The 18646-nt window shown below is 37.6% G+C and overlaps 1 protein-coding gene across 1 annotated transcript in view; it reads left to right on the top strand.

Moving 5' to 3' along the window:
- The window catches only part of LOC102209400 (corticotropin-releasing factor receptor 2), a 37263-nt gene extending 21831 nt beyond the window's left edge, over positions 1-15432 (top strand). The window contains exons 5-12 of the mRNA XM_005721515.1: positions 445-562; positions 662-815; positions 5018-5078; positions 5178-5250; positions 6607-6692; positions 9221-9356; positions 9856-9897; positions 14887-15432. Coding sequence (XP_005721572.1) covers positions 445-562; positions 662-815; positions 5018-5078; positions 5178-5250; positions 6607-6692; positions 9221-9356; positions 9856-9897; positions 14887-15027 — 811 coding nt within the window. The 3' untranslated portion in view covers positions 15028-15432. The remainder of the gene's footprint in view (positions 1-444; positions 563-661; positions 816-5017; positions 5079-5177; positions 5251-6606; positions 6693-9220; positions 9357-9855; positions 9898-14886) is intronic.
- The last annotated feature ends 3214 nt before the right edge of the window (positions 15433-18646 follow it).

Below are 18646 nucleotides of genomic sequence, written 5' to 3'. Positions count from 1 at the left end.
TTCATCTGACCACATGACATTCTCCCAATCCTCTGCTGTATCATCCATGTGCTCTCTGGCAAACTTCAGACGGGCCTGGACATGCACTGGCTTCAGCAGCCTTGGAAGCCTTGGAATTGTCTCTGTTTCTGGATTAGATCATTTTCCTCAGTAACCCAATCCAACTGAAAACATACATCTTCTCATTAGCTTTTCTTTTCAGCTCAAATTACTGTAGTTTTAATTTATTGTGCCATTTTCATTCATTAATTTCATTAATTTAGTAGCTTAAATAATTATATTTTATTTCTTGTTCTTAAATCATTTTGTATTGTTTCTGTGATAGCACGTTGGTTCATGTGTCGTGTGCTTAAACGGTCTAGATGCAGTAATTAAACTGACCTGACTTGAGTTTGTTTTTCAAAACATCTTAATCAGCCATCTGCGTTTGGCTTATTCTTTTAGGAGCATACGATGTCTTCGAAACATCATCCACTGGAACTTAATCACCACCTTTATACTGAGGAATGTTATGTGGTTTTTGCTTCAGCTGATTGACCACAATATCCATGAGAGCAATGAGGTAACAGCAGTGATGTGTTATGGGATTTGAAAGTATCACTGAGGTGTTAATTTACCAATACAAAGTCTTTAAAATCTTTTCTGAATTCTTTTTTTTCAGCCTTGGTGTCGCTTAATAACGACAATATACAACTACTTTGTGGTGACAAACTTTTTCTGGATGTTTGTTGAAGGATGCTACCTTCACACAGCCATTGTAATGACATATTCAACTGATAAGCTGAGAAAGTGGGTCTTCCTGTTTATCGGCTGGTGTAAGTATGATTGTTATCAATGCATTTGTCATGCTATATTCAGCTCAAGGCATTTTTTTATGAAACACATTTCATACTCTATGGAAAAACCATAGTGCTTTATAAACTCTATTCAAAGCATAAACAGGCTGAATATACAGACTTTAGTTTAATAAAATGGTAAAATGAAACAAAATAAGACAAAGTATTATTAGGTGGCATTACCTTTACCTTAAGCCAAGCTATCATCTGTTTGGACACAATGAACATAAGCTTTCCTTTGATGAACCAATACTTTTAAATGAGTGGATTGTGTAAAATGCACCATTTCAAAGGCCTTGAATAAATCTAAAAACAGGGCACAGCAATGATATTTTTATCCATTGTGTTATTAAAATCTGTCACTGTATTTATAGAAGTTTTTTTTTTTCCCATTTTACTATACTCTGATCTCTCTAAAAACTAGCTGATAAGGTTATAAGACATTTCTTTAGAAGATTAAAGTACAGCAGAAAAAAAATTGGAAAGCGGCTCGTACGAATGTCAAATATTTATTTATTTGTGTTATTGATTCTTGAAGGACATACATAATCAGGTAATCATTAAATCAGCAACCAGGGCACACATGCATTTAAACATGTAGACATGATCAAGACGGCCTGCTGAAGTTCAAACCAAGCATCAGAATGGGGAAGAAAGGTGATTTAAGTGACTTTGAACATAGCTGGGATTTTTTAATAAATCCTCTTGAGAATTTACAGAGAACGATTAAAAAAACAAAACAAAACAAAAAACAGTTCCCTGGGTGAAAATACCTCTTTGATATCAGAGGTCAGAGGAGAATGGAAAGACTGCTGCAAGCTAGTGGAAAGGCAGCAGTAACCACTCATTACAACCAAGAAGAGCATCTCTGAATGCACAGCTCTTCAGACCTTGCAGCCACGTCAGAAGATCAGACTTGGCGCCACTCCTGCCAGCTAAGAACAGGAAAGTGAGGCTCCAATTCACACAGGCTCACCGAAATTGTACAACAGAAGATTGGAAAAATGTTGTCTGGCCTAATGACTCTCAATATGTTCTGCAGCACTGTCAGAATGGTGGAAACAGCATGAACAGAGGTGGCAATGTGATGATAAAAAATACTAGTATATAAGTATACAATTTTTATGTAAATTGAAATAATCCTTAAATGTACTCAGCTTGAATCAGTTAAAGAGAACATGAGCAGAAAAAAAGAAGGAAAATGAAAAATAGCTCTGTTTTTTGTTGCCTACATTGTAGAGGGTAACTTTGCCTCTAACGAGGAACATGAGTAGCGAAGAGGTTAAAGTGGGATTCAGCAGGTGAGGGAACCCTAATATTAGTTGTGGTTCAGCGTGGGGAAAAAGAATCGCAGCTCACAATAATTTCTATTGAGAGCTCCAGTAGGTTTTCTTAATGTAGCGGCTGTGATCAGCTGATCTAAATCCACCACAGTGCAGCAAGTTAACCAGTTTATCCTGCACTAACCTGCAGAGTATTTTCATGCAACCTTTAACCTCCTAAGACCTAAACTCTTCCACGGCATGCATTTTTTTTTACCTTGTTTTTCTTTTTATGAAAAATGAGAGCCGCATATGAGGATATTCATTTAAAATTTTGATAGAACAGTAGCAGTATAATGTCCTCATAAGTGGATATCAGGCCCTTGTAGAGCAAAACTGTATTTTGGTCTAAATAACCCAAAATGTGATGTCCACATATGTGGATGCCAGGTCCTAGGAGGTTAAATAGCACAGTTAGTCTTGCTCAGTTTGTTTTGCAGCATGTTTCACAATATGAAAAAAAAAAACATGTCGCATTTACAGACCTGTACATACCTGATTAAAAAATTAGAAAACTTGCATATCCAATTTATCAAACACTACTGAGCAGTCCTTACCTTTAAATCTAACCTCTGTTCTTCATCTCCTGTCCCGCCTTTCTTATCTTTCTCTGAGTGATGTTAGCGCTCTTTCTTTTCTCTCCCTGTGAAATACAGCAGCTGGACCTTCAGCTAGAAAAAAAACTGCAAAATAAACTGAACACAGACAGTTTGTTTGTTAAGCTGATAGAAACACTGCATTTGAAATTACCTGCCACAGTGATAAAACGTCACTCCTTTAATACTCGCTTGTCTTCTGTAGAGCTGACTATGGCACACGTTTGGTTTTGTTGTGTGTGTGATGCTGTTATGTCAGTATGGACCAAAGGCTTTGAGGAATTCAACCTTGTTCGATCTATGCCATGAAATATTAAGGCAGTTTTAAAGGCAAAATTGGATCCAACATGGCGCTAGCAAGCTGTAACTAACAGAGTGACTGGTGAATGTGCTCAAAATTAGAAAAAGAACAGTTTTTCAAACAATACATATACTCAAAAGGAGAATTTCACTTTTCTTGCATTAATTGAAAACCAGGTTGTGACAAAACACTGTTATCAGGCGTTATTGTTTGAACTGAACATGTGCCCGAGAGTACAATCACTTCTCCAGTGAAGAGGAGGGAAACTCTTTAGTGGTTCATATCCGAGATAAGACTTTAATTTAATAAAAGAACCGGCATGCAGCGTGCTTGACTTTGAGTCCTGAATATGCAGCAGATATCCCATCATGACCCTATAAATGATCTCACCTTGACTGATAAATCAAGCATATTATATGCTGTACAGAGCCAACATCATCAGGGACAGAAATACACAAAGTATTCTGCTCGCATGCTTCCCGGAAACACTGAGATTTTCTCCTTCTGTTTATGTAATGGACATAGTGTGCTCAGCAGAAAGAAAAAACCCCTCATACTTTACTTCAAACTAGGTCATGAGAAAATGAGTTAATGGAGCTTTGTGAGCACAAGATTAAAATATGAAGTCTTATCAGCAGATGTAGAGAGTAGATGACGGTGAATGACAGATGGATGATATTATTGGGAAGCTAATGTTAGCTTTGAAATAGAAATAAAAAAAAGATCTCACACATATTCATCAGATTTTTAATTCTCTAATATGATTTTAATAAGAATATAATAGTAAGTACTGGCAGCTTGTCTCAAAAAGATTAGATTAGCAGAGTAGTTCCTATTTGCAGGTCCACTCATCCACTCCACCTCCATATATAAAGTATTATCCATTTAAGTCGTTAATTTCATATTAACAATCATAGAGTATGTACAATATAATATATGCTTTATTTTAAATGGGGTTATTGCAGGTGCTTTCTCATTGGGTTTCATTTGGAGAGGCTTCTAATTAATTTCATTAGGAGGTGATAGAAGTGGGGCGCATGAAATCTGTCCGCTACCACAGGTCTGATGAGCTGGGATCAAAACTGCTTTTGATGTGTGTTTCATTTAAAGTGATTTTACTGATACTTTTTCAGATTTACGAACATTTCGTCCGATTTGTGGACATTTTCCTCCTGCAAAGCTGTTATATGTTACATGTAACGAAAAATTTGATGAAAAACAGTCTGAAGACAGCTAATAAAATTAGTATGCGCTGAACGGTGATTGCATTCGCGTTTGATTGATACGGTCAGTGCAGTTGCTCTTTTCTGGAGAGTTCAATGCTTTTTATAAGAAATCTCAGCCTATTCAAGCACACTTGGTCTTACTTTGTCAGGCCTGGCACCTAACACGCTGATTTGACACGTTAACGCATGGCCTTTATTCAGCAGTGACTGATTTTAGAGGTATGGTGAACTGGTCCTTTTTTGTTTTATTAAAGCAGTTAAAAAAGATTGTTTTGATTTGAACGTGCATGTTGTTTGTTTTATATGTGAAAAACCTTCTATTTACTTTGTCAAAGCATCAACATCAAAAATTTTCCAGATATACATTACATGCTGGACTAGGGGAAGCAGTTGTGATTCATGAGTTATATGGTATGACTCTGAAGCCCCTTTTGGCAGAGATTATGCTACTGTTGCCGTTACTCTATAACCCTTGAGGGCAGTAAAAATTGGAGCATGTTCTGTTTTAACTTGATTCTTTGTAGTTGAAGCGTGTTAGTTTGTTATCCCCTCCCCCTCCCCATGGCTGTGCATGTAACAAAACAAAAACCGAAAAGCAAAGAAAAAAAAAAAGCAATCTTTGATTTTTGTCTTTATTATTCTGACCTTCTTTCTTCAATGCCATGAAAAAAAAAATCTGTTTACCAAATACGTTTTATTTTATTTCCACTTACACGACTCTTCCTTGTTACTCCAGGTATTCCGTGTCCTATAATTGTGGCTTGGGCCATAGGAAAGCTGTATTATGAAAATGAACAGTAAGAAATCCCCTAATAATTTGTGGCCACATAATTAGAATGTTTTCTGGATAATTTCTTTAATTAACGGTACGTTTCTTCTTCTTTTCCTGTTAACAGATGCTGGTTTGGTAAAGAACCTGGAAAATACATGGACTACATTTACCAGGGACCTGTTATTCTTGTGCTTTTGGTGAGCTACAACAAAGAAAACGGACTGTAAATTTATTGCCATCAATTTGACATTATTTGCTAATTAACATAGAAAATCTGCCCTATACTGATTTTTTTTTTTGCATTTCTGTGCAGTGACTAGATTAGAAAGTCACAAAAGCAGTACAGTGCAAAAGTACTGAGCCCCTCACTTTTGAATATTTTGTGCAGCCATTTATTGAAATGTGCAAACATGGAACATTTTTGGTGTGACCACCTTTATTCTTCAACACAGCCTGAGCTCTCTTCGCCAAGCTTTCCAGCAATTCCTTTAAGCAGCCTTCAGGCTCGAAAAAGAACTTTTACAATACCAGCAAGCTTCAAAGGCAGCACGACCAGCTGGTCATACCAACATATTGACTTTCAAGTATTCTTCAGGACAGTCTGGACTCTCTTAGACAAGCTTTTTTTGTAATTTCTTTAAGTAGTCTTCAGAATTAGGCTTCTTTGAAGGACATCAAAAGCTTTTCTTTGGATGTTGTGTTTTGTTCTGTTCTCCATGAAGATGATCCTACACTTTTTCAACAATGTTGTGGTCTCAGCTCTGTGGAGGCCAATCCATGACTAATAGTATTCCACTGTGTTTTTCTATCCAGGTAAGACTTTAGTATGTTGATTGTTTGAAATACAAAAAAAACCCCAAGCTGTTGCCAATCAGATGCTTTAGATGTGATATTACATAGTTAATCAATATCAATTAATTTCACTTTTCTGCATTTTTGATTCCATATGAAAAATACAGCCCCAAAGCAGGACACAGCTTCATGTTTTTACATATGGCCAGTGGTCAGCATTAGGTGAACTGACAAACAAAAAGCATCCCACTGAAAATGGTCAGGTGCAAGGACTGGACTGAAAATGAATTAAAAAGGACTCAATGTCCAAAGAAAAACTTCTGTCGGACTCCTTTGAAGCTAAATATAAAGAAATGAGGGATGACTCATGACTTTTGCACAGAACTGTAGTCTTAAGGGTTTCCAAACAAAAGACTTCTGAAAATAAGAAATTGATTTCACATAAATGTTTGTGCTTATGTAAGTCCTTAGCAACATGTAATATGATTAATCACTGTCTTGTTAAGGAAGATTATATGCTGTGATGAGTGTTACTTCTTCTCTCCCAGCTCAACACTGACTGAGCTGTCTGATATTTTCCCCTCTGTATAATATGTCATTAGCACAGCATTGTGTGTGAATGTGTGTGTGAATGGGTGAATGACTGAATGTAGTGTAAAGCGCTTTGGGGTCCTTAGGGACTAGAAAAGCACTATACAAATGCAGGCCATTTACCATTTACCATTTTAAAGTAATAATTTCCTTATGTCTTCTTCTTCTAGATAAACTTTGTTTTCCTCTTCAATATAGTTCGAATTCTTATGACCAAACTAAGAGCTTCAACCACATCAGAAACAATACAGTACAGGTGAGTTGATTCTGTTGGTAACTGCATATAAATTTAGGAGCAGTACACTTTGTCTTCCTTCTTTCAAGGACATTAAGGAGTGTTTCAGAAGAAGCACATTTTTAGAGTGATTAGACTCATTTAAACCTTTATCATCAGCATCAGACCTCATTTCATGCAAATCTAAGAGCGTTAATATCCTATCAGTGAACAGATGTTTGGTGATCAAAGGGTCCGGTGTTAATGATAATTAAATCAAACTGCTATTAAGGAAGAAATCTGTTATTGTGGTTGTGACTTTTGCCTTATGACTTTAAGGCTAAGTATTGGAAATTTTGTGGGAAAAGAAACTAACTTCACTAAAAAACTGTGCTGTGATTTGGTGTCTTGTGAAATTTGGATGGTAGAGTCATAGACCACATGAAAGCATCCATCCAACCTTGTATGAATGGTTCAGGCTTTTGGTGGTGCTGTGATGGTGTAGGGGGGATATTTTCTTGACATACACTGGGCCCTGTTGTACTACATGATCATCATTTAAACACTGACCACCTCCATCCCTTCATGACTACAGTGTACCCATCATCTGACGGCACAAAGCTCAAATCATCTCCAAGTGGTTTCTTCGACATGACAATAAATTCACTTCGCAAATGCCAAATGTCGCCACATGTCAATCCAACAGTGCACCTTTCGGATGTGGTGAATGGGAGGTTCACATCATGAATGTGCAGCTGACAAATCTACAGCAACTGCGAGATGCCGTCATGTTAAAACGGATCAAAGTCTCTGAGGAATGTTTGAGGAACCTTATTCAAACTATGCCACAAAGGATTAATGCAGTTCTAAAGGCAAACAGGGGTCCAACACAGGTCTAACCTGGTAACCAGTGTGCTTAATAAAGTATATAATAATAATAATAATATAAGCCTGAAACAAAATAAGTATATTGTCTTGTCTTGTAACTTATTACAGGACACTGCAAAAGTATTACAAATGTGCTTCTTACCCATAAAATAAAGATTCAAGACAAACGCCTCAACCTTAGTGAACTCAGTTGCAATACTTCATGCAAGAAGTTCTTTCATTTACACGCACTAGTAACAGTTAAAGGGGAAAAACCTTGAGTTTGTCTGATTCTGTGTGCCTGAGAAGAGAGCAGAGATTTAGCGTGCGCTTGAGAGGCACGAGCTGAGTGCATACCTGAATTATGCTGTTAGGTTGTAGATCTGGAATGGCTGAAATTGCTAAAAGAGTGAGCTTGTTTTCCTACCTGCTGTTACTGTGTCAAGTGTGTTTTTCTCCAGTGGGGATTATTTCAAGCGCACAGAGTGTTTTCAGTGTCACGGCTCAGACAATCTGAGTGTAGTCTTTTCAGGCTGGGGCTGGATTGCTGGTGGTTGTTGTGAGCCATACAAATTTAAGCAAATGAAGCACAGGGGTTTCAAGCTGAACTTCTTGACCTTAAAAAAACCGATTGTTTTAAAATGAAAATTATAATCAGTAAGGGCAAAGAAAGGTTTGTGGTCATCCCTAAATTATGGGACTGTCATAGCTCATATTAAAAGTCCCCACCATGGTCTTTTCTGTTATTCCTTGAATTAGGTTTGGCTGTTGCCCTTATGATCTTGAATCTTTTTCTCACGTGAGTGCTTTCAGAGTTTTCCCTGTCTGAGCCTGTGTGTATTTTGTTCTGCAAGTATTGGGTTTTTTTGTCCTTCTTTCTTTTACTTGCCCTTTTTTGTTTTCCTCATGTGGCTTTATGTGTTTTCACTTTCTTTTTCCACCCTGATTTGATTGATTTCTCCTGTGTCTTATTATCCCTCTCCCTAGTCCGTATAGGCGTTGTTACATCTCTCGCCTGTTCTCGAGACTCCCTTGTTTTCTGCTGCCTCCCTGTGTTTTGGATTGCTCCTGTTGGGTTTTAGATTCCATGGATTTGGATTCATTTGAGTTTTTCCATCACACTTCACACTGCTTTTGGTTGTCTATGAGTTCTAGATTAAGGTTTCTAGTTTATCCATCCACTTGCCAGTGCCTGCTGTGTCTGCTTATTGGATCCTCTTGTGAACATTTCAAAGTATGGGACAGTTTGAGCTTTATTTTGAAAAACAAATTCAGAGAGCCGAAGCAAAATTGGCTTGGACGTGCTCAGAGGAGGCGTAGTGGACATGTTGGACATGTGACAGGACCACAGAGGAGGTTTATGGATGCAGTGGAGGAGGACATAAATCATCCACATTTTCATCTATAGATGTGATGGCTTATTGTTGCATTGCAAAACCAAGAAAGCTAAACTTTGCTCTTATTCACACTGTCAAAATTATTACAGAAGAGCTAGAATTATATGTGACATACATATTTTTGCTACCCCTGAAAAGGGGCCCATCTTCCAATCTGAAACATCCATGTGGTGGAGGGTGACATTTTTATTTTTATCCCTGTCTGCCGCTGACACAGAGTCATGCATTTTCCAGAATCCACTGGGCTGACATTCAAGGCTCAATTTTTGCAATTCTATAAATGAGACTCCAACTCTGTCTTCACAGAAAAGCCGTGAAAGCAACACTAGTCTTGCTACCTCTGCTCGGCATCACCTACATGCTCTTCTTTGTGAATCCGGGGGAGGATGACATCTCGCAAATTGTGTTCATCTATTTCAACTCCTTTCTACAGTCTTTTCAGGTGAGATTATGATTAATAATACAGTGTGACAGTGGCCAGAGTTTGAAAGCTCACACTCACTGCCCACAAAGCTAAAAATATGAATCATTCTGATTTCTTAATGTGTTTTTATCTCAGAGTTGTATCGCTACTTTAAAGAGCGACTTTTCAGGTTCTAAGGCTTCTTGTGGGAAGATGATTTGAAGTAGCATCCTGGCTGCGCTTACACACAACATGGCCCTCCTACCTCATGTTCAGTGCTCTCAGCTGTCAGGAATAACAGAGCCATGTGGGCATGATTTCTGCTCTGTGGCTATTATTTATTTATTTATTTATCTCCTGTGCTTAAATGTAGGGCTGAGCAGGGGGAGGGGGGGTTCGAGTAGAGCTTTAAAAATTCTATATTTTGCTTTGGAAATTTGTTTTTCCTTGTCTTTATAATGATTGCGTCTAATTACAGTGCCATTACATAATACAGGCACATTTTCTGCTTCTAATTCTAATGTGTCTTATTTTGCAGGGGTTCTTTGTGTCAGTGTTTTACTGCTTTCTAAACGGAGAGGTGAGTCACTGGAGTTTAGCAAAACGCCCGTTATTTATGATGTTAATTTTACTGTCAATGTCTTTGGGTTTTTTTCTTTGATACACAAGCTTAATAAAACCATAAATTGATAGCCTTAATTCGTTTTAATATTGTTTTTCTAACTTGCCTCCAAGTTAACATTTTTATGTTCAACCAGGGGGAGGATCAAGTAGCTGTAATAGAAAAGAAAATGCCAAAGAGTTTCCGTGCAGTCAGTGAAATAACAGCATAGAAAACTTTTATGAGGCTGTCTCATTTTTGCCTGATTGAAATAAAAGCAAATTACCAAAACTCCAGCTGGTTGAAAGTCATTAACGCCATTATGATTACACATAAATTGTGATAAATTGTGATAGAAAAAAAATGAAGGACTCTCTTGCTGCGCGCTCTCATCCCTAAAATTATTGAAACTCGGGGGTAAAGAGTTTGTTAATTTAATGACGTGATGTGAAGAAATTGAGTCATCCTATTTGAACAGATATTAATTGCAATTTAAGACTCTGAGTGGCAAACAACAAAACGAAAAAAGCAATTGTGTGACTTTAGGCCACATTACAAACGACTGCTGTAAAGCGGTCCTTATTTAAAAAATGAAAAATTAGGAGGCTTGACTTAACTATTGCTATTTATTATATGATTTTGCTAGTATAGTGCATAAAAACCACCCAGCTCTGTCACAGCTTGTTGTTTTCCGATTTTGGTTTTTGTCCATATGGACATTCTGGCTTCCTGTCTTTGTCTGGCTTTAGTATCATTTTTAGAAAAAGAAATAGTGCATAAATATGTAGAACACTTTTCAAACCACAGCTACAAAATGCTCCACTAATATAAAACAAAATACAAAATGACAAATACCACAAATATAGAAATGTCATCAAAACTTACGCTCCCTTTTTATGTGAGCTGTCAGGGTGGGTGTGACACTTTAATATAACCCCTGATTTGGCTTCATTAGTTGGAAGGAAATTTGGAGCTATCCAGCTTTTTATTGCCGAAAGACGGACAGGGATCTGAGAATGGTCAGTATAGTTTATATATCATCTGACATAAATAGAGCTTAACACAAGTAGAATCAAGGCTAATGAGAGACTAATAGATCTATTTGCAGGACTCAAACTGAAATTGATTCAATTGGCTACTGACGTGGTTCATAAGACAAAAATATCCAGTACCAGGGGATCCAATTATTAATTTCTTCTGCAGTGGTCAAAGTCAAACCGTGTTATGTTTATTACTGTCAGTTATCTAGACACAGAACAAGTGTTAATTGAAAGAATTTGTGTCAAAACATCCTTTTTCTGTCATAATGCTGTGTGAGGCAGGCAGGAATAGGACCCAAAAACGCAGAACACACATGCAGGGCTGAACTCACTTTACTGCTGGATTCAGAAACTAAGCTAACTGAAAAAATAAACAAAACAAAACTGGAATGACACTAAGAAACTAAACAGCCAGAATACACAGCCGGAGGAATGAGGGAGATCAAGAAGAGGCCGGAGGAGACACAGGCATATACACACCAGGATTAAGGGCAGAGAGGAAACACCTGGGAAACACGGCTGGACATAATCTAACTGACGAGACAAGGGAACCAAAACTGAACAAGATGCACACAGGACAAGAGACTGTCAGAATAAAACAATAAACATGCACTGAGCCGCAGACTGACTGAATACAGGGAACAGAGGGAGGAGAAAGAGACGAGTAGGTAGACACAGACAGGGGGCAAGAGAGTGAGAGCAACCAGTCAGATACACAGAGACATGACTGGGAAACAGGCGAATAAACAGGGAGACGAGAGAGACTTCACAGGGAGGCACAAATAACTAACACAGGAGATTCTGGGGAGGATGCACACAGACCGAGACAAACGGGACACGAAAGGGAACAAAACTTGATGTACGAAGAAATAACCCCAGGGCTCTCAAACTGAACATAATAATCACAAATACTCCATGAAGAAAGAACAAGAGCAAACAATGCAAAACAAAATGCCTCATGAAGCCAAACAAACTCAAAACACTAGGTCAACGACCCAGGTCCATGACAGTTTCAGATACTGGGTCAATTATAGACCGGCAAGCCATTGAAATCAAATGAAACATTACGTCCTTCAAGTCTAAAGGATGCATTTATTTATATAGTGAGGCATAGTGTTAGCATGTTTAGTAGGAAATTTGAAGCGTTGACTTAAGTCAGTGGTGTCCAACTCCAGGCCTGAAGGGATGGTGTCCTGCAGGTTTTAGATGTGTCCTTGATCCAACACAGCAGATTTAAATGGCTAAATGACCTCCTCAACATGTCTTGAAGTTCTCCAGAGGCCTGGGAATGAACTAATCATTTGATTCAGGTGTTTTGACCCAGGGTGAGATCTAAAACCTGCAGGACACCGGCCCTTCAGGCCTGGAGTTGGACACCCCTGACTTAAAGGTATACTGATTGAGTTGATTATCTTGAGTTGAGGTAACGTGGTTGTAATTTTGTAGCAAGGATTTTGCTTTTTGAGACTTTTGGATTAATATTGATGTTATCTGGAATTGTTGAGGCTCTTTAGTCAAAGATCTTGAATTGATCAAAGCAAACAGAAACACTGAGGCATATGCATCATTGTGATGGAAAGAAAGATTCCTGAATAAAACTCTGTTGGAGGATATCATAATGAGAGGGACCGCATTTTCCGCTCTTAACCCAAATGAATCAATCAGATGCTTTCTGGCAGCCAAACCATGAAACACTTGAGGGAAGATGAACAACTTTAATAATTGACTGACACTTTTCGGCTTGTGGCCTTCATCAGGGCCTTCATCAGGCCACATCTTCCCTCAAGTGTTGCTGGAGTTCCTGCATTGTGAATTCTTTCATCCTCTCCATGCACCTTGGAAGTAGGTGAAGTTGTGCCAGAAATTTTTGCAGCCAAACCATGAAACAAATTAGTAAGTCATGTTGTTACAAGTGCACAGTCAAGTTTCAACATTTTGGGGATAGACATAAATATGCGTAGTGTTGTTTTTCTTAGTTTACTGTACCCATATTAATTAAACTGGTTTTTCTTCAGTGGTCTGGTGGAATGAGTCAGGAGGATTGTGTTGGGACTCTTGATTGAGCCGATAGTGAAGCCAAAATGCTGTGTAACTCTTCACAAGTGAAGTAGACGTATAACTTCTGAGAAAGAAACCTTTTTTTTCCAGGGCAAAGTTGCCAGGCCTTTTAAGCAGTTTCACTCAATGATTTGATGCATGCAATTTTTATGTTCTGGGGGACCATTGAAATTCCCATTCTTTTAAATGGGGTCTTTAAAATAAGTGCCCAAATAACTGCCTAAAAGTGTTAAGAAGATGTCAAGTCCTAGCAAGTAGCAGGACCTGCATCAAAGAACATTGACTGCAGTCATTAAAATTAATGTGAGTGTGGAAAACTTTGTACCTGACTTGGATTCAAAGGACTGAATACGGACACGGGGAGGTGGATGAGCAGCAGAGACAGAAATTAGGTTTTGTGGCCAAATATGCTGAAATCACCATTTATTTGATTTTAAAATATAACGCCAGATCATGGTGGAAGGTTGTGAAGGTGACTTTTATTAAGAATCACATTCAGAAAATTTTAATAAAAGAAAAACCTATAAATCGAGACAAAAGGACAACAGACGGGGAGTATAACGATTATGTCACGTTTGATCGTAATCGAGAGGAAACAGAAATTAAATCAGTATAATAATGGAGTTTAATTTATACATAAAGACACACATTGTGGGAACAGAGCCCTTTAAATTATTGGCAAAAAAGTTATATTTTTTTAATATAACATTTTTACCTGAATATTATTTTTCATTAGTTAGTTAATTAGTTAATGTGTTTACGGTCTCATAGTCTACCGTTAAAGTCATACATTTACAGTCATGAGAAAATCAGAGTTTTAACAGGACTCATTATAATCTTGTTAAAAACTTAGCACACCCTTACTGCTTCCACAGGAATGCAGTGGGTATTGTAAGTAGCAGCCAGGTGCTGCTAATCAAATGCACTCAATCAGCTGCTCATCAACAAGTGTGACAACCTCTTTGGTGACAGAAACAGCAAAAAATCCAAGAACCACATCGCAGACTCTACAGGATTTAGTTAGCATGTTAAGTGTTAAAGTTCATGAAAGTATAATTAGAAGAAAAACGAGCAAGCACGGTTTGTTTAAAAGGGTTGTCAGGAGAAAGCATCTCCAAAATCACATGGCAGGAACGCTTAGGTTTGCAAAGTTGCAACTGAACAAACCACAAAACGTCTGGAACAATGTCCTTTGGACATGTGAGGCCAAAGTAGGGATGTTTCGCCATAAAGCACAGTACCATGTGTGGAGGAACCCAAACACAGCAAATCAGCACAAACACCTGAGACCAACTGTCAGCACCGTGTTGGAGGGCTGATGATTTCGGCTGTTTTTTGCTGTTACAGGACCTGGGTACCTTGCAGTCACTGAGTCGACCACAAACTCCTCTGTATACCAAAGTACTCTTTCAAATGTGAAGCCATTTGTCCAATAGCTAAATCAGCAGCAAATCTATAACAGAATCTGAAAAAGAAAAGAGTCAAAGTGTTATAATGCCAAAGTCAAGACCTAAACGTGACTGAAATGATGGAGCAGGACCTTAAGAGAGCTGTGCATAAACAAATGCCTACAAACCTCAATGAACTGAAGTGTTGTAAAGAAGTGTGGGTTCTTCCAGAGACTGGAAGTCATACAGAAAACAATACTTCAAGTTAAGGAGCGCTAAAGGTGCTTTCTACAAGCTGAACTGAATAATGGAGTTTCACAGGACTGCACAGAATCTTCTAAAACAATTATTTATTCACATGGCTCTATCTTTACATTAAACAATTAAAATGACTTCCCAAAATGTTGTATAATATCTTAAAAAATAATTAGAAGTTTATTGTAATATTCTTTTATTCTCTATATATCTTGTTATCGTTGTAGGTTCGCTCAGCAGTAAGAAAACGGTGGCACCGCTGGCAGGACAACCACGCTCTTCGAGTTCGAGTGGCACGAGCCATGTCTATCCCGACCTCTCCGACCAGGATCAGCTTCCACAGCATCAAACAGACCACAGCCGTGTGACCACAGAAACACGCAATCTCCATACTGATTCCTCCAGCAAGGTCGCTGCTTGTCCGGTATGACTAAGGAGTCATTTATTTTGCCTGGTGACAAAAGTTCATTTTAACTGCACAAAAAGGACATGAAGTTCTCGTTATAAGGTACCGTTCGGGACGTAGACGGGCTGGGTTTTTCGAAACAACGTAATGGTTCAATGGTCACATTACAGCAGGTTTGACCCTATAATTTTAGTGTTGTTACTGGTTATGAGTACTTGAAATTTGACTGACCATGACGCATTCATATGTTGCCAAAACTGCCATTTGTATCTATTATGATAAAAATGCTAAACTGCTCTTTGAATTACCTGCTCTTTATCAGCAGCTTAATTTGACAGAAAGAAGCTTTTTGGTAAGGAAGAAAACAGAAAACAGCACAGAGTAAAAAATAATAATAATAAAAAATGAGTCATAACACTCTGAAGTGAAAACAATTTAACGTACAGTCATCAGCTGCTTTTTTTTAACTAAAACACAATCTCAACACATGATGTTTTGGTTAATGTGAGATGTGGCTATTTTATACAAACAAGCCATTGTTAAGAAGCTTTTATATGGTTTATATGGTGTCTTTTTTTTAAATCATTTTTCTTCTTTCTTTTTTACATCTTTCTTACTGTTGTAAACATTGGTAAATACTTTTTCCCCCTCTTTGTTCTGAGGATTTGATTTTACAACTATTTTTATTTCCTTTTGTTAGACTTGGTCTTATTTTTTTGTTGCTTTTTTTTTTTTTACTGTGCAAGGAAGGTGTTGACATAAAGAGCAATTTAACGTGTTATGTGTTTGAACTCCCCGAGAGCGATAAATGAGCGTTCCCAACTTAGAGTTCTCTTGCAGACGAGGAAAGGTATGATTATATATACATTATTTTATGGAGCCAAGTGATTCTCATTTATGTAATCTGTTAAGTGCTGTGCATGGATTTGTCATGCAGGCACAGTGGAAGCAGATTAAATTCTTTTGGCTTTACGAAATCCTTGTGGCTTCCTTATAATCAGTGTCACATAGGAAGCTTCTGGGTCAAAGGAAGAGGAGCTTGACAATATGAGGACCGATCCTTTTCCTAAACCCTTGCTCTGGTGAGATCAACCTTCTGCTTGCCTGTAACCCCGGCTCTTACACCTCCTAAGGCTGCTCACCCAATAGTAATTTAAACAGCCATGTATGGACAGATAATAATAAGGGAGGAAATGTTTGTTATGAAAAGGTTTATCGATAAATTACAGCAAGCTTACATTTTGATGCACATATTCCCTTCTGTGTTGATAGATTAGCTACACATCTGTTAAATAAAAACTGTCTGACATTTGATGGGTGGCAAAATCAGCACCCCTCATTTCTGTTTGATGTGTGTTTTGTGTGGATTTAACAATAACGCTTAATACTGTGATACTCTAGAGGGGTCATTAAGAAGATTTTGCAAGCTTCGGACAGAAAGTGGATAACCTTCCCATGTTTTATTTATTTATTACGTTTATGTATTTATTTCAGATTATATTTGCATTGATATCGGGGTTTGTATTTAAAAGTGTCACATAAAACATCCAGAATTTATTTCAAAAACTGAACCCATGTGAAGATGGTGTACATAACACAAAAGATTTAATCACATCTTGATGTAAAAAAAAAAGTATTTTGTAAACTTTTGCTACATTACAACATCTGTTTCTGTTGATCTTAGTTCATTTTTGCTGTTGCTGCTTGATGACGCTTGATGTTAGCTGGTAAATACTGATCACCTCTCATTATTTACCCATTAATATATAACTCTGATCAAGGGCGTCATAAGTTAGCCATGACATTGCGCACCCTCCCAAGACTTCAATATGTTACATACATACAAAGTGTACCACATTACATTACAACTGTGACGTATTTTCATAAAGAAACTTTTTTTAAACAAATGTGAATAAAATATAAATAAAACTATATTTTATTTGAACTCACCAAAGAGAGAAACCATGTTTACTGACATACTGACTTTTTAACTGCCTATGTATTTCTATTATTTCCACTGGACTTTGTCGACCAAATCTTGTTTATTTTGTACATCGTTTGTTGTACATGATGTGTATTCAGTGCTGTTTGATGTCAGACATAATTTTATAAAAACTCTTTGTTGAACAACCCAGGTTGCCTTATAAACAAAAGAAAAAAAAAGTTTTGTGAAAATGAAGCCGTTGTCTCTGTAAATCATGTATCTTTGTGTTACTTGTATACACTTGGACTGTATGTGTGAAAAAATGATTTTGATTAAAATTTTACTTTAAATTATATAACACACTATATATTTTGGAGCGGGGCATTTCAGTGCATTGGGTCCATACAGTTTGAAAATCTTACAAAAGTCACAGATTGCACTAATAGAATCTGTTCAGCTGATTCATTTGCTGTGTATCTCCCTCACCTCCAGGCACTTTATAAAATAAATACAGCAGTTTTATAATGATCCAATCTCATACTTATTCTTCTGATAGACTGAACGACTGCTGCTTCACTGGCATTTCCTGATCTGAAATTGTAGTTTTTACTCACAGAATGGAAGACACACTCAGAGAGCACTTGCTAGACACTGTTTCATACACTTCAGGCTTGACTGGAGTGAAATGGAGCAGAAACTACAGCCTATCCCCAGAACCCTCAGGATTTGAGTTATACATCCCCAAACAATCGGCCGGGACTCTGATGTAGCCCAATCAAGCCTTATTGTGACAATTAATGTTTCTAATGGTTTCCAGCATTGCAAAAGATAGACAATGCTATCAGATTCTTCAGTATCATGCCAGACGTGTGCAGCACATCTGCACAGCATCATGGATTATTTGCCCTGAACTCCCATGTGTCTGCATTAAACTGCATTCCACATTGCATCAACTAAAAATAAATAACCAGCATGACAGCAAAAGGCTGCCACTAAGCCTCGAATTTCAAAATAAACCCATCTGTAATGTAATATTTATATCTTAAGCTCAGATAAACTAATAAATGACCTCGCTTAATGAAGTATCTCCCATCACTTAATTATTGCTGCTTTAAGCCAAAACTCCTGCAAAGGTCACCCTGCTGGTTTTATACATAAAGGTAAGTTAATAGCAATTCCCACAGGCAGCATCCTTCAGCCTGGCTGTAAAGGAACTTTATTAAGTTTGCGTTTTCAACTTCAGACTTCAAGACTATAAATTTCTAAAAGATGGTGTGCATCACATGTGCACATAGAGGGTGGAGTAAACCTTAAAAACACATTTACCAGCCTGGTGGGGCTAAGAAAACAATGTTTTTGGTGGTATTTGCCTTCAAGGTTTTCTGGCAGAGAAATTCTCGACATTGTAGCGAGAGGATATATTTTAATCCAATCCCTAATATTATTCTAAGCTTTACCAAGTAGTTTTGTTGCTTAAAAATAACCAACAGCACCTGGAAACTGAAAACATTACAAAAGAAATTAAAGCTCTCTGTCAATAAGCCGTAAAGGGAAGCTACTCCCACTGGCAGTTGCTCACATCTTCACCACTGGCAAAACAGTTCTTACTGGTTGACTTGAAATGAGTCAGAACCACTGTGCCAGCACATTAATGTCT

The sequence above is a fragment of the Pundamilia nyererei genome, unplaced genomic scaffold (genome assembly GCF_000239375.1).
Source record: "Pundamilia nyererei isolate P.nyererei 1_Seehausen unplaced genomic scaffold, PunNye1.0 scaffold00004, whole genome shotgun sequence".
NCBI lineage: Eukaryota > Metazoa > Chordata > Actinopteri > Cichliformes > Cichlidae > Pundamilia > Pundamilia nyererei.
This window is presented reverse-complemented; position numbering and strand designations above follow the sequence as displayed.